The sequence below is a fragment of the Elephantulus edwardii genome, unplaced genomic scaffold, assembly GCF_000299155.1.
Source record: "Elephantulus edwardii isolate Elephantulus edwardi_28Jun2011 unplaced genomic scaffold, EleEdw1.0 scaffold00178, whole genome shotgun sequence".
Taxonomy (NCBI): Eukaryota; Metazoa; Chordata; class Mammalia; order Macroscelidea; family Macroscelididae; genus Elephantulus; species Elephantulus edwardii.
The window spans coordinates 2097769-2113703 of record NW_006399928.1 but is presented as its reverse complement, the minus strand read 5'-3'; the positions used below and the strand labels follow the sequence as shown (position 1 = coordinate 2113703).

General features: G+C 38.3%; 1 protein-coding gene across 1 annotated transcript in view; it reads right to left on the bottom strand.

Moving 5' to 3' along the window:
* The window catches only part of IGBP1 (immunoglobulin (CD79A) binding protein 1), a 64677-nt gene that overhangs the window by 15212 nt on the left and 33530 nt on the right, over positions 1-15935 (bottom strand). The window contains exons 3-6 of the mRNA XM_006895959.1: positions 12555-12750; positions 10961-11040; positions 10167-10279; positions 2425-2439 (exon numbers count right to left, since the gene is read on the bottom strand). Of these exons, the coding sequence (XP_006896021.1) occupies positions 2425-2439; positions 10167-10279; positions 10961-11040; positions 12555-12750 (404 nt within the window). The remainder of the gene's footprint in view (positions 1-2424; positions 2440-10166; positions 10280-10960; positions 11041-12554; positions 12751-15935) is intronic.

Sequence of the window (15935 nt, the reverse complement as noted above, 5' to 3'; positions counted from 1 at the left end):
TCCCAGTTGTTTTTGGATAATCTTCAGCAGAATTTTGCTTGCATGTGATATTAACGATATTGTTCGATAATTTCCACACTTTGTCAGATCACCTTTCTTTGGAGTGGGAACAAATATAGATCTCTTCCAGTAAGTTGGCCAGGTGGTTGTCCTCTAGATTTCTTGGCACAACTTGGTGAACACATCCAGGGCAGCATCTGTTAGTTGAAATATGTCAATTGGTATACCATATATTCCCAGGGCCTTAGTTTTTTGCTAATTCCTTCAAAGCAGCTTGAACTTCTTCCTTCATCACCACAGGCTCTTGCTCACACGTTGTTTTATGAAATTCTTCTGTGTTCACCAATTCCTTTTGGTACAATGACTCTGTATACTCTTTCCATCTTCTTTTAATACTTTCTGAATCATTTAATATTCCGCCCAAAGCATACTTAAGTACTGCAACTCGATGCTTGAATTTGTTCTTCAGTTCCTTCAGCTTAAGAAATGCAGAGTAAGTTTGTCCCTTTTAATTTTCTGACTCCAGCTCCTTGCACATTTCATTGTAATAATTATCAAAATTAATGAACAATTTCATTGATATTACATGCAAGCAAGAGTCTGAAGATTATACTAAAACAACTGGAACAGCACATCAACAGAGAACTGCCTGAAGTGCAGGCTGGATTTAGAAGAGGCCCTGGCACTAGGGATAGTATACTTAATGTCAGATTGACCTTGGCTGAAAGCAAAAAATATCAGAGGAATGTCTATCTGTGTTTCATTGACTATGCAAAGTTGTGGCTGACTTTGAGAAGAATGGGAATCCCAGAACACTTGATCATACTTATGTGAAACCTATACTTGGATCAGGAGGCAGTCATCAGAACAGAGGAAGGAAACACTCCATGGTTCAAAATTGGGAAGGATGTGTGCCAAGGATGTGTCCTATCTCCTTATCTTTTCAATCTATTTGCAGAATAGATTATCTCGGAGGCTGGGCTCTATTAGGAGAAATATGGCATCAACAATCTGCTTTATGTAGATGACACAACCCTGCTTGCTGAAACTGAGGAGGACCTGAAGCTCTTGTTGCAAAGGTCAAGGACTGAGGCTTTCAATATGGATTGAAAATCAGTATCAAGAAAACAAAGTCTCACCACTGGGCTGACTGGCAGCATCATAATGGATGGTGAAGAGATTGAGATCGTCAACAGCTTCAGTTTGTTTGGCTCTACAACACTCTTGGTACCAGCAGCCAGAAAATTAAAAGACAAATTGCACTAGCAAAGTCTGATGTCAGAGACCTCTCCAACATACTGAAGAGTAAGAATGTCAGTCTTGAGACTAAAGTGCGCCTCATCCAGGCCATGATCTTTGCAATTACTTGCTATGCGTCAGAAAGCTGGACAATGGCTAGGGATGAGGAGAATTGATGCCTTTGAGCTGTGGTGCTGGAGAAAAGCACTGAATATACCAGGGAGAACAAACAAGTTCATCCTGGAGAGGGTGAAGCCACGTTGCTCCTTGGAGGAAGGATTCTGAAGTTTCTTCTGACATACTTTGGACATGTTGCAAGGTGAGATCAGTCCTTGGAGAGGGACACCATGCTTGGGAGGGTAGAGGAATAGCAGAAGAGAGGAAGACTCTCAATGAGATGGATTGATTCAGTGACTGGGGTAATGAAGGTAGGTTTATCAGAGACAATATGTTTGTCACAGGATAGAGCAGGGTTTAGGGCTGTTGTAGACAGGGTTGCTATGAGTTGTAGGCAATTCATCGGCACATAACAACAACAACAACAACATTTTTTTAAAGAAACCATAATCAATACAAAATTATAGCAATCATTTACCCTTTTAAACAAAACAGCAAGTTCTAAACCACAGTTTGTAAATTATCAATTGACAGCTTCAATCTTTTCTCCATCTATCATGATGCTGCTCATTGATCCAATGGTGGGGCTTTTAGTTCTTTTGATGTTTAGATGTAATTCTTACTACATCTGCAGTACGTAACTTTCTGCAAGTAATGTTTTGTCATGTACATAACAGAGAATGCTGAAGAGTCTTTCTCCAATCCTGATGCCACATTCTTCTTCAAGTAGTTCAACTTTTTGAATGACTGGTTCAGCATACCTGTTCAGGTTGAATAGGTGTGGAGAAAGAATACAATCCTGAAGCACAACTTTCTTGATTTTAAACCATGCAGTGTTCCCTCGTTTTGTTCTGACAATGACTTCTTGGTTTATGTGTAGGTTTCACTAGAGCATAATTAAGAGTTCAGGGATTCCTATTCTCTCAACATTATTTATCATTTGTTAAGACCCATGCAGTCAAATGTTTTTACATAGTCAATAAAGCACAAGTAATCATCTTTCTGGTATTCTCTGCTTTTGGCCAGGATCCATCTGATATTAGTAATTTTGTCCCTGGTGCTCACAGCCTTTTCTGAATTCAGCTTTAATTGCTGGAAGCCCCTTTTGTTGATATGTTGTTCTACCTACTTTTGAATAATCTTCAGCAAAGATTTTACTTATGTGATATTAATGATATAATTTGATAATTTCCACATTTCACCACCTTTCAGTCAGATGGCCAGGTCTTCAAATTTCTTGGCATAGACCTGTGAGCCCATCAAGTCTGCACCTACTTAGTGAAACCTGTCAATTGGAATTTTGTCAATTCTTGGAGCCTCATTTATTGCATGCCTTCAGTGCAGCTTAAACTTCTTCCTTCAGTACCATTCACTCTAGAAATGACCTGAAGTATGTCAGTGTTGACCAGTTCTTTTTGGTTCAGTGACTCTGCAGTCATCTTCCTTTGGTGCTTCTTCATCATTCAAGGTTTTGTCTACCGAATCCTTCAGGTACAGCAACTCAAGGCTTGGATTCAAATACCAACAGGATGTAGGATTAAGATACAGTAGATCTTTAATCCCAGAATACTTGATTGTGCTTTTGCAAAACCTATAACTGGACCAAGAAGCAGTCCTGCATGGTTCAAAATCAGGAAAGGAGCGTGTCAGGGATGCGTCCTGTCCCCATAACTTTTCAATCTGTATGCAGAACAGAGCACTCGGGAAGCAGGGCTTTATGAGGAGGAATGTGACAGCAAGATTGGAGGAAGACTCAGCAACAACCTATGACATGCAGATGACACACCTTGCTTGCTGAAACTGAAGAAGACCTGAAATGCTTGCTGCAGAAGGTCAAAGACTGTATGTAGTCTTCAATATGGATTAAAGCTCAACATCAAGACAAAGATTCTCACCACTGGGCCAATTAGCGGCACTATTATAGATGGAGAAGAGATTGAGTTTGTTAGCAATTACAGCTTGCTCGGCCCCACAATAAACACTCTTAAAGCGCCAGCAGTCAAGAAAACGAAAGACTAATTGCATTGGGAAAATCTGCTGTCATGGACCTCTCCAGAGTGCTGAAAAGCAACGATGTCAGTCTAGAGACAAAGGTGTGCCTAATCCAGGCCCTGGCCTTCTCAATTACTTGTTATGTTTCAGAGAGCTGGACAATGACTAAGGATGACAGAAGAAGAATAGATGCCTTCGAGCTGTGGTGCTGGAGAAGTATTGAACATACCATGGACTACCAAGGAAATAAACTGGTCTGTGTTGGAGAGAGTGAAATCAAGTCTCTTTTTTGAAGGCTAAGATTCTGAAGCTCTGTTTCACATACTTTGGGCATGTGGCCAGGAGAGACCAGTCCTTGAAAAAAGACGTCATGCTCGGAAGGGAGGAGGGACAGTGCAGGAGAGGAAGACCTCGGATGAGATGGATTGATACAGTATCTGAGGCAATAGGTTTTGGTATGTCAGAATTAGTGACACTGGCTCAGAATAGGAAATTTTCAGAGGTGCTGTACAAAGGTCGCTATACATTGCAGGCAACTCAACAGCATGTAACAATATCATACTATATTGGTTTTTGTTTTTGTTTTTAATTTAAGCCTCTTGTTTAGAATCAACAAGACCTTAGGGAGGGCCTTTGTATTTAAAAGTCGGTTGTTAATTCGGGGCTCTCAGCTGGATGCTGCTGTGTCAGCATGTGGGAGCCCGGGTTCGAACTCGAAATAAACTTTGTTAATTCGGAAAAAAAAATAAATAAAAGTCAGTTGTTAATATATTTTGGAGGAACATTCTTTTAAGTGATATAGCACTCTCCTGTCAATATGCTGTACTGAGGTAACCTAGGCTGCTGTGATGCTGAACTTTGTGCCACTGAGATGTCAAATGCCTAATGGTTACCCATGCTGACCAGTGTTTGGTGGAACGTCCAGTTTAAGACAGGTTTGGAAGCAGGAGTGGCATCCACTTCCTAAACAACATGCGTCTGGAAACTCTGAACATTGATAAATGAGGATAGTTATAGAATGGCTTCAGGCCTTTTCACAGGGTCGCTATGAGTTGTGCTCGACTTGACGGCAACCAACAAGTCTTTAATCCTCGCGTTTCCTTGTGATCCTATATAGAGGAATGTTCCTCCAGGCTAAAACTTGTTTGCTTAGGACACTTAATATAATTTGATCTAGGTGTTCTGATAAATGACAGCCAATAAACAATCATCAACAGCCTCAGCTTGTTGTTCACCAGCCACTGAGTCCATGCATACTGGCCTATGGCATCTGGAATAGCCTCAGCCATTTCCCTGAAGTTTTTTAGTTACTCCCTTCTCACAAATTACAGAATCAAAAAAACACAGTCATGAGTCTAAGGGCTGAGGAGAGGAGAAATAACTGATCTAAAAGAAGACGGAGTGGTACAGCTACTTGGAGAAATTAGACATTTGGAAATTTTTTAACCTTCACAGTACAAGAATTATTCTAGTACTAATCATTGTAAAGGGAGCAATGGTGGCTTAGTAGTAACGAGTTGTGCTGCCAAATCAAAGGCACACAGTTCAAATTCACCAGCTGCTCCATGGGACAAAGATGTACAATCTTCTCCTGTGCAATTTACTGCCTCTGAAAACCCACTGGAAGGTCAACTATGGGTCAGTTTCGACTCTGTAACACATGACAATAATCACTGTAAAAGAAGTTATTCATTCACCTTACTTCTGAACGGTATAGGCCTTGCTTGTTGTTCTTTTACTAATTGTTGGGTTAAGGTCCTGATTTTGGTTCTTCCATTTTTGATGTGTTTATTGCTATAAATTGGCATCTTAGTACCACTTTTGCTGTGTTCTTAAGGTTTTTCTATGTTGTAGTTTTATTCTCATCTGCTCAAAAAATATTTTAAAATTTCTTCAATTAGCCAAATAGTGTTCATGGAAGGTATTATTGTGTTTCTGTGTATTTATTTGATTTTTTTTCTTCTTTACTCTCCCTAGTGTTGGTTTCTAAACTTATAGTATAGTTATCTTAGTTGTTTTAGAATATTTAGATGCTTTTTAATTTATTGAGGCTTTCTTTGTGACCTGACATATTGTTTATTCTGAAAAATGTTCCACTTGCACTAGAGAAGAATGTATATTGTGTTCTATGTTGAGTGGAGCCCTAAATATGTCTACAAGAACCATTTGGTAAATTTAGCTTAGTTCTTCTGCACCACTGAATTTCTTTCTATTTGTTCTGTTCTTAATCTAGTTTATTGAAGTTACCTACTATTATTGTGGAGTTGTTAATTTCTCTCTTCAAATCTGTTAGAGTTTGATCTTTAAAGTTCCAAAGGTCTATCTTGTTACTCTGTCACTGGGTGTGTATGTAATACTTAAAGTTATGTTCTCTTGTTCAACTGACTTTTTGACCATTATATAATGCCTTTTTTTGTCTCTTATGTTGGTTTTTATCTTGAAATATATTTTGTCAGAAATTAATATTACCACTCCTTTATTACTGCTTATTTGATATACTTTTTCCTATCTTTTGATTTTTCTTTGTCCTTGTGTCTAGGACATGCTAAATCCTCTTCAGCAATTGCCTCTTTGACCATTTCATTTTCTCTTATGCTGGTTTTTGTCTTATTGTTGTTAGGTGTCAATGAGTCAAGTATGACTATATCAACTCTATGAAGAACAGATCTGAACCTTTTCCTATCCTGTGCCAACTTCAAGATTTCTGAAACACTTAAGCCCACTGCTGCAGTCACCTGTGTCAGTCCACCTGATTTGAGAGTCTTCCTCTTCCTTCACTGTCCCTTAAATTTTTCCAAGCATGTCTTTCTCCAAGGAATAACCTATCTTAGCAACAAATGCAAAGAATGTGAGACAAAGCTTCATTATCCTTGTCTTCAAGGAGCACTTTGGCTTTACCTTCTACAAGACCTGTTTATTCTTTTCACAACACCACCACAGTTCAAAGACATCAATTTTTTGTTTGTCACTTTTATTCACTGTCCAGCTCCCAGTAAGTGATTGAAAAGATCATGGTCTGAATTGGATATACCTTAGTCCTCAAAATAACATCAATGCTCCTCAATAATTTGGAGAGGTTCCTGACTGCAGACTTTCAAAGTGCAATATGTCTCCTGAACTCCTGATTTCAAATGTTAACGACTGTGGAACCAAATAAGATGAAGTTGTTGATAGTTTAAATATTTTCTCCATCTATCAAGATATTGTCTATTGATCCAGTGTTTTTTGTTTCCTTGACATTGAGATACAATCCATATTAAAGGCTGTAGTCTTTGATCTTCTGCACCAAGAGTTTCAAGTCCTCTTCACTTTAGGAAAGCAAGGTTGTGCCATCTTCACAGTAAAAGTTATTGATGAATCTTCCTCCAACACTGAGGCCACATTTTCTTCATATAGTCCAGTTTCTCGAATAATTTGCTCAGCATACAGACTAGGTATGGAGAAAGGATATAAACCTGATGCAAACTTTACTTAATTTCCAACCATGTAGTGTTCCCTTGCTATGATCACACAACAGCTTCTTGGTCTAAGTATAGGTTTTGCATGTACAAATTAATGGCTCAAGTGTGGTTTTGCCTTAAATTGTATTTTACCAGAAATCAGTATTACCCCTCCTGCCCTTTTTGACTGCTGTTTCCTTGACATACTTTCACCTATGCTTTGATTTTTAGTCTGCCTTTGTCCTTGTGCCTATGTCCTCTTGTTCAACTGACCCTTTGACCATTATATAATGTGTTTTCTTACCTCTTATGCTAGTTTTTCACCTTGAAGTGTATTTTATCAGAAATTATATTGTCACTTTTGCTCTTTGATTGCTGTGTGCTTGACATTCTTTTCCTACTGTTTGATTTTTAATCTATCTTTGTCCTTTTGTCTAGTATGTGCCTCTTATACAAGAATCTTGATAGGTCTTGTTTTCTTATTCATTCTGCCACTCTTTTTCTCTTGATTGGTGAACTTAATCCATTCACCTTCAGTGTAATTATCAATAGCTATGGTTTTATTCTTCTTCTTTCTGCCCCCTCTATGCGTTCTGTGAACGATTTCAACACAGCCTTGGGGTCTTCACGTTTACCTGTAGTATGGGCGGGGATGTTCAAGGCCCTTTGTGCCTGCTTCTCTGCCTGTGAAGATTTCTTTCTGCCCCCTCTATGCTACACTCTTATTTGTGGTATTGCTAATTTTTTAAAAAATTCTATCAGTTTTTCAATACCAATTAATTTTGCTTATGGCTGTTCTACTGCTGCTGTTTCGGTGAGTAATAAGTCTTTATGGATTTTTCATATTTTTATGAGTAGTTGTTGTTAGGTGCCAGTGAGTCAAGTACACCTCACAGGGATTCTATGAACTATGGATCTGAACCCTGTCCTATCCTGTTCCATCCTCACACTTCCTGACACACCAGAGCCCATTGTGGCTGTCACCATGTCAATCCACCTGGCTGAAGGTCTTCTTCTCCTTAGTCGACCCTCTACCCTTCTTCTGTTAGACTCATTCACTGTCCAGCTTTGAGATGCATAGCAAGTGTTCAGAAAGACCATGGCCTGAATCAGACATAATTTAGTTCTCAAACTGACATCATTTCTCATCAATAATTTGGAGAGGTCTCTAAGTGAAGACTTTCCCAGTGCAGTGTCTCTCCTTATTTCCTGATTGCTGGTACAAAGGATGTGAGTTGTGGATCTAAGTAAGATGAAGCTGACATAATCTTTTTTTTTTTTTTTTGATGGTTTCAACTGTTTATTTTCTTTTTTTTTTCTATAATTATATTTTATTAATTTTCATAAACATTTCCAGAGATTTTGGGCTTCCACTCATTCATTGTTGCACTATTCTCTCTACCCTCCTCCCAGTTTGTTCTTGTCCAAATGCCACAGTGCTTGTCAAAGCCTGTTCTGATTAATCTTCTTTGTCGAAGCTGACAGTTTCAATCTCTTCCTCATGCATCATGATAGTTGCTTATCGATCTAGCGGTAAGAATCTTTTTCTTTCTTGACATTGAGATGCAATCCATATTGAAGGCTGCATTCCTTCATCTTCTGCATCAAGTGCTGCAAGTCCTCCTCATTTTCAGCAAGCAAGGTCATCTGCGTAACGCAGGTTGATTAGTCACCCTCCGATCTTGATGCTATATTCCTCTTCACAAGAATCCAGCTTCTCAAATAATTTGCTAAGCATACAGACTGGATAGGTATAGAATTTTCTTGAAGGTTGCCTTATAAATTACTTTTATTCCGAAGTCTTAAACAATTCACTTTATAGTGAAATCGTCTTGACTTCCTCTACATTAGAATTAAGATTGATCCTCTGTGCTTTTTTCCTTTCTAGGCTATCCGTTCTTTTTAGCAACTATAGTCTCTTGAACTCAGTTCTTAAAATTCTTTAACTGAGAAGCCTACAAGTTCCAGCTATACCATATAATAGCAATTGAAGTGAAAAACTGCCAAAAAGGGAAAATCCTTTCAAATTATCATTCTTTGTCTCCATTTTACAGTAGAAACAACACTGTTGCTGTTATGTGCTGTCAAGTTGGAACCAACCCATAGTTGACCCTCCAGCTGGTTTTCAGAGGCAGTAAATAGCAAGGGAGGAAACAGCCCATCTTTCTTTCACGGAGGATCTGGTGGATTTGAACTGCCTGCCTTATCAATAGGCCACCAGAAACTGGAAATTTGAAGACCTGAACTTAAATCCTAGCCTGGACACTTTCTAGCTATGTAATTTTGGAGAAGTCAATTCTTACAGCCCATTTCTTCACCCTGCTTTAGGAACATTAAAATTGCATATATGATAAGAAAATTTAGGCTTAAAAGTGGCAGAGCTTTGGTCACATAGTCTGTAGGGAGCTGACTATTATCCTATAGGCCAAGCCTCTCTGGGGGATTTAAATCTACCAGCGGATCCTTAGAAGAAAGTTGGACAATCTCCTCCTATGCAATTTGTAGCCTTGGAATCCCATTGGAGGGTTAGCTGTTAGGTGGTTCTAACTTGACAACAATGAGTTTATTAGGTAGTAGGAATTGGATTGGTCAACCATAACTGTTTGATTCCAAAATCCTTGCTTTTCTACTAAATCATACTATTTTTATCTTTCTGATGACTACTGTTTGTATCTGTCTCAAATATTAGATTGGACACCAATTATATAATAAGTCAAAGCCCTTGATCTTGAGACATTTAAGTGTCATTCTTGTCTTCTAAGCATTGATTGCTCTCTCATTTATACCTGTTTCTGGTAACTCTCTAGTACCTTTGTTGTTGTGTAACACAGAGTTGAAAATGACTCATAACTGACCCTCTGGTGGGTTTTCAGAGGCAGTTAATCGCACAGGAGGAGATTGCCCATCCTTCTCTCGCAGAGAAGATGATGGCCTTGAACTGCATGTCTTCAGGATTAAAATGCAGCTTCTTGCCACTAAGCCACCAGAGCTCCCTCTAATGCCTTTTAGACAGTTTTGGGGTTTTTTAAAATACATTTTTTAGTTTGTAATTGGTACTTGCTAGAAGAATTGGTCTGATTACAAGCTACTCTACCATTAACAAAAATGGGACTACTGTTCATAGATTTTTGGTTATCTGGTTGCTCTGTTTTCATGGGAATTATTTTGGTAACCAAAAGCTATGCTACCACTATCCTGTATTTTCAGAAATTTCGGTTATATATTTTAATAATAAAGTCAATACTGCCTACCAAAAAAATTTACAGTTTTTGCTCAGATTAGTCCTGATCCAAAAAGGACATTACTACTAGGTATATATTTAATTGCTATGGAGTAGAAGACCAGAAACAAAACTAATTTTCTACTACCACTTCATACCTGATGTTGTCCTGGTTATTCCCTGATCTGGTAATGTGCCATATTTCTGATGCTGATCATACCAGTCATTCACTGTCATAGTTGCCAGGCTTGGATAACCAGCTCCAAAGACCCTAGAAGAAATATATTACATTTAGAAAACCAAACTTAAATAACACTATTAAAATGCCTCTTCTTTTTAGTGACAATGTCTAGGTTTGTTTTATCCTCAATTCCTTACCCAGCTATCTCCTGAGGTATTGTACAAGTTTCTGTAAGGATATGTAAGAAATGGCATCCAAAGATAAAGTCGGGAGCTTTAAGAAGAAAATAAACAGTTCAAGATTATATCCCAATAAGCAATCAGAGTCAATGCCCCACAGAGCAGTGATGACACTGCTGAAGGGGTATTATGGTTGCTGGGTCTGATAGGTACAGAGGGGAAGGAAAGTCTCCTGCTATTTTGTGGAAACACATTTTAAGAGCTCAGAATTATATTCTAGATAGGAAAATATGCCCTTAGGAGGATGGCAATAACACAGGGAAAATGTACAGATTTCCCTATAAGAATCTTCCTTCCATTTTCATTAATTTTTGTTTCTTTTTGGGCCTATTTATAAGCTTGAGTTTGAGAGGGAAATGTCTGATAAAGAAAGAGAAAGTATTAGAGAAAAGAATTTCTTTGATGAAAATAGCCTGCATAAGTGAAACCATGATCTTTCAATAATACCCATTTTGCCTGTTATTAATACAAAGTAATTAAACTATAAAAGCATAAAGCCTGCAAAGGCAACCTACTTTTAAGTACTACCTACTTGGCTTGGGCCACATCCCGAGTGAGAATGAAGGGTTTCATGGGTGGCCTGTCTTGATTAGATGAGTGAGAAGTTGATGCCTAAAAAAGAAATGATCAGAGGTACATTTGCCATTTTGTTCATTCAACTGTGCAGGAAATCAAGCTCTTCAAGAACTCAAACTCTCAATTCAATTTTCATTCATTCATTATTTATCAATCTCTAAGAAACAGTAGCATGGTTTTAAGGTTGCTTAACTCTCTTGAGAAGTCCTGCTATAAAAAGAAAGTTTATAACTCTCTCACCACAGGTTAAAAATTACTTGGCTTTAGGATACTGCCAAAGAAGGAGTTTCCACAGCCTTCTGTGGATTTCACATTGAAATTCTTTGAGCTGAATTTGAAACCCTTTCTTCAACCTGACTTTCAGCGGGAACAACTGAATGTGATGAACTTCCAGGATGTTTCAGAACGAAAACATTCTTAAGTGTAAAGAGAAAGTTAGTGGCTTTCCTATAAAAAGGGGAAAGAAAGCTAGTGGCTTTCATATAAGTGTACAGAAATATTTTAGGGAGCACTAGCTTTCTAGAAGCATACTAAAATAACCTATGGTCAAAGAAACAAGTGTTTACTGGGTTCTAGTTCCATAATTTACAAAGCAAATCCGAATACCACAAAAGAGAGCATTAAAAATAAAAATCTGAAGGGGGGGGGAGGGAAGGATCCAGAAGATTCCAACCTCAAAATGCTAGAAAACACTTCAGATATGCTCAAGGGTCTTATGGCAGTAGAATACTAATTCTTTATTATTTGATCCCTTAATGTAGAGGAACTAGACTGATACAACCTCAAAGCAAGAGCTCCTGAACTAGTCTCATTAGTACAATAAGATATTTAAGATTTAAATGCCTCTGATTAGCTGATAGGTTAAGTTCAATTTACAATGTCTGCTAAACTGAAGAACAAGTGGCTGTACAGCCTATTTTTCTGAAGCCACAGTTCCAAACCTGGGAACCAGGTAATGATATTCAAAGACAATCAAAACTGTATTACACCAGGTTTCTTTACCAATATACACAATAATTTGTTACTTGGAAATGTCCCTGCTGTGTCTCATACTTGGGCAATCTAAAAGTGTTAAAGATCACTGTGTAAAGTTCAATTCTGATTCCTTCCCCAACTTAAACATACTCCTAGCTTTGTTTTTCCTCCTCCTTTCTAGTCTCTTCCATCCTTTCTACAGTTTTTTTTCTTCTTTCTCATTCTATTTCTCTTCCCTTTTGATTTTTATTTTTTTTTCCCCCTGACTGGTTTCCCTGTCAACCATAAATCATGACTTCTCACAGCCAAAACTAATTTTTATTTCAAAGAAGTCTCCTTCTGTGTGGTATGTCACAAAAATAGAAATGAAAGAAATAAATTACATATTAGAAAGACTGGAGAATACTATTAAAAATTAAAGAGAAAACTATTCTACAGGACATTCAGCTTTCTTCTACTAGTTTTAGTAATAACAAGAATTAGCTTAAATAATTTTTATTTTATTATTTTTCGGTAGAATATTCAAATCTTCTGATAATAGTTTTTTAAGCTATATGGACAGTAATAAGGCTTACCTCTTTTGAGGACTCCTTTTCTCTAAGGATCTTTATCTCTTGGTCAATACTCTCAATCTCTTCCAAGCTGATACCAATCCACCTCCGAAGGTGAATAAGATAATATTCACGAACATGCTCATCATCTGCTTGACCACTTTCCACAGCCGATTTCAGTGCAGACAATCTACTTTCCATCTCCTTCTTTTGCTTGTATCTGTTCCATAAAAAAGCATTATTTATATACTCAAAAACCAAGAGGTATTCCTTAAAAGTAAGATCACAATAAGGTTTTTTTACCTTTTCAAATTGCCAGGTATGTTGATTTCCACCCTAGCAGGAATAAAGATTCTACAACCCAGAGCTTGCCACCAAGAAGGTTCCTCAGATTACAAGAAAGGGACAAGCAGAAGCTGAGAAATACATTTTGAAGCCAGAAAAAGAAAACTTAGCCTGAGAAACTACTCCTATACCTTTAAAGATGGAAGTGCCTTGTTGTTATGTGCTGTCAAGTCACTTGTGACTCATAGTGACCCTATGTATAATAGCCCTGAAACCTGCTCTATACTGTGCCAACCTTGTCATCTCTGACACACCTACTTCATTACCCCAGTCACTGAATCAACACATCTCATCGAAGGTCTTCCTCTTGCACTGTGTCCATCTACCCTTCCAAGCATGATGGTCCTCTCCAAGAACTGGTCCCTCCTTGCAACATGCCCAAAGTATGTCAGGCAAAGCCTCAGAATCCTTGCCTCCAAGAAGCAACCTGGTTTAACTGTCTCTAGGATGAATCTGTTTGTTTTCTTGGCAGTCCATGGTACATTCAATACTCTTCTCCAGCGACATGACTCAAAGGCATCAATTCTCCTTCTACCCTCCCTAGTCATTGTCCAACTCTCTGATACGTAACAAGTGATTGCAAAGATCATAGTCTGTATCAGACGTACCTTAGTCTCCAGAGTGACACCATTGTTCTTCAGTACCCTAGAGAGGTCCATAACAGCAGAACTTCCCATCGCAATACGTTTTTTGATTTCCTGGCTACGGGTGCCAAGAGTGTTGACCGTGGATCCAAGCAGGCTAAAATTGTTACCAATCTCAATCTCCTCACCACCTATCTTGATGCTGTCAATTGGTCCAGTGGTAAGAATCTTTGTCTTCTTGACATTGAGCCTCAGTCCATACTTAAGGCTGCAGTCCTTGACCCTCTGCATCAAGCATTTCAGGTCCTCCTCAGTTTCAGCATGCATGGTTGTGTCATCTGCTTAACTCAAATTGTTAATAGATCTTCCACTAATCCTGACACCACACTTGTCCTCATAGAGCCCAGCCTCTTGAATAATCTGTTCTGCATACAGGTTGAAAAGGTATGGAGACAGGACACATCCCTGGTGTACAGCTCTCCCAATTTTGAACCATGCAATGTTTCCCTGCTCTGTTCTGATGACTGCCTCTTAGTCCAAGTATAAGTTTTGCATTAGAAGGATCAAGCGTTTTGGGATTCCCATTCTTTTCAGAGTCAGCCACAGTTTGTTATGATCCACACAGTCAAATGCCTTTGCATAATCAATGAAACACAGATAGACATTCTTCTGGTATTCCCTGCTTTCAGGCAAGATCCATCTAACATCAGCGACAATATGCCTAGTACGACGACCCTTTCTTTTTTTTCTTTTCTATAATTATATTTTATTAATTTTCATAAACATTTACAGAGATTTTGGGCTTCCACTCATTCATTGTTGCACTAACGACGACCCTTTCTAAACCCAGCCTGGTCTTCTGGCAGTTCTCTGCTGCTCCAGTCATTTGTGGATAATCTTCAGTAGAATCTTGCTTGCATGTGAAATCAATTATATTGTTTTGTAGTTTCCACACTCTGTTGGAATGGGAACAAATATAGATCTCTTCTAGTCAGTTGGCCAAGTGGTTGTTCTCCAGATTTTGTGGCACAACTTAGTGAGCACATCCAGGGCAGCATCTGTTAGCTGAAATACGTCAACTGGTATACCATCTATTCCTGGGGCCTTATTTTTTGCTATTTCCTTCAAAGCAGCTTGAGCTTCTTCCTTCATCACCATAGGCTTTGCTCATATGTTATTTCATTAAATTCTTCTGTGTCGGTCAATTCCTTTTGATACAGTGACTCATTATATTCTGTCCATCTTCTTTTAATACTTTCTGGATCATTTAATATTCTGTCTAAAGAATCCTTGATTATAGCAACTTGAGGTTTGAATTTGTTCTTCAGTTCCTTGAGCTTAAGAAATGCTGAACGAGTTCATCCCTTTTGATTTTCCTACTCCAGCTCCTTGCACGTTTCATTTTAATATTTAACTTTATCATCCCGTGCTGCCTTTTGGAATCTTCTGTTCAGCTCTTTAGTAACTTGAATTCTTCCTTGTGCTTTGGCTTCTCTGCATTCCAGTGTAATCTTCAGAGTTTCTTCTGACATCCATTTTTGTCTTTTTTTTTTCTTTTCTGTCTTTGTAATGACCGTTTGTTTGCACTCTTCCTGGGTGATGCATTTGACATACTCCCACAACTCATTAGGTCTTTGCTCATTGGTGTTCAAGGCCTCAAACGTGTTCCTGAGATGGTTCTGAAATTCAGGTGGGATGAACTCAAAGTAATATTTTGGTTCCCGTGGATTCGGTTCAATTTTCCTCAGCTTCAGCTTGACCTTGCATATGAGTAGTTGGTGGTCTGTTCCACAATCAGTTACTGGCCTAGTTTTCAGAGCTGATACTGAGCTTTTCCAGCAGTTCTTTCCACAGATGTAATCGATCTGATTCCTATGCATACCATCAGGTGAAATCCATGTGCATAACCGGTGTTTGTTTCTTATAAAATGTATTTGCAATGAATAAGTCATTGATTGTGCAAAATTCAATCATTCTATCTCCAGCTTCATTTCTGTCACCAAGTCCATGTTTTCCAACTATTCTTTTTTGTTCTCAACGTTTGCATTCCAGTCATCTATTACTATCAATGCATCTTGATTGCATGTTCGATCGATCTCCAACAGTAAAAGTTGGTAAGATATTAAATTTTTAAAATATAAAACAAAAAGTGATAATTATTTGTACACAAGGACTTGAAACAGAGCGAGGATAAATTTAAAGACTTTCTGACCTCAACAACTAGATGGAGTGGCCATCTACTAAGACGGAAGAAGATGGGTTGGCTAAAAGGTAGGGGGAGGGTTGAAATTTACCACTGAAAGGTCTGTTCAAGGGTTGATATCAAAGAGTCTCTAGATCAAACACATTCAGAGTTCAAGAAAGGAGGCAGGGTTGGAAATGGAATAAGATCTCTTAGGATGTACAGAAAATAAGAATCAAATCTTCGGTAAGCTTTGAAGTTGACTTTACCTATAACAAGGTTGTTGTTGTTATG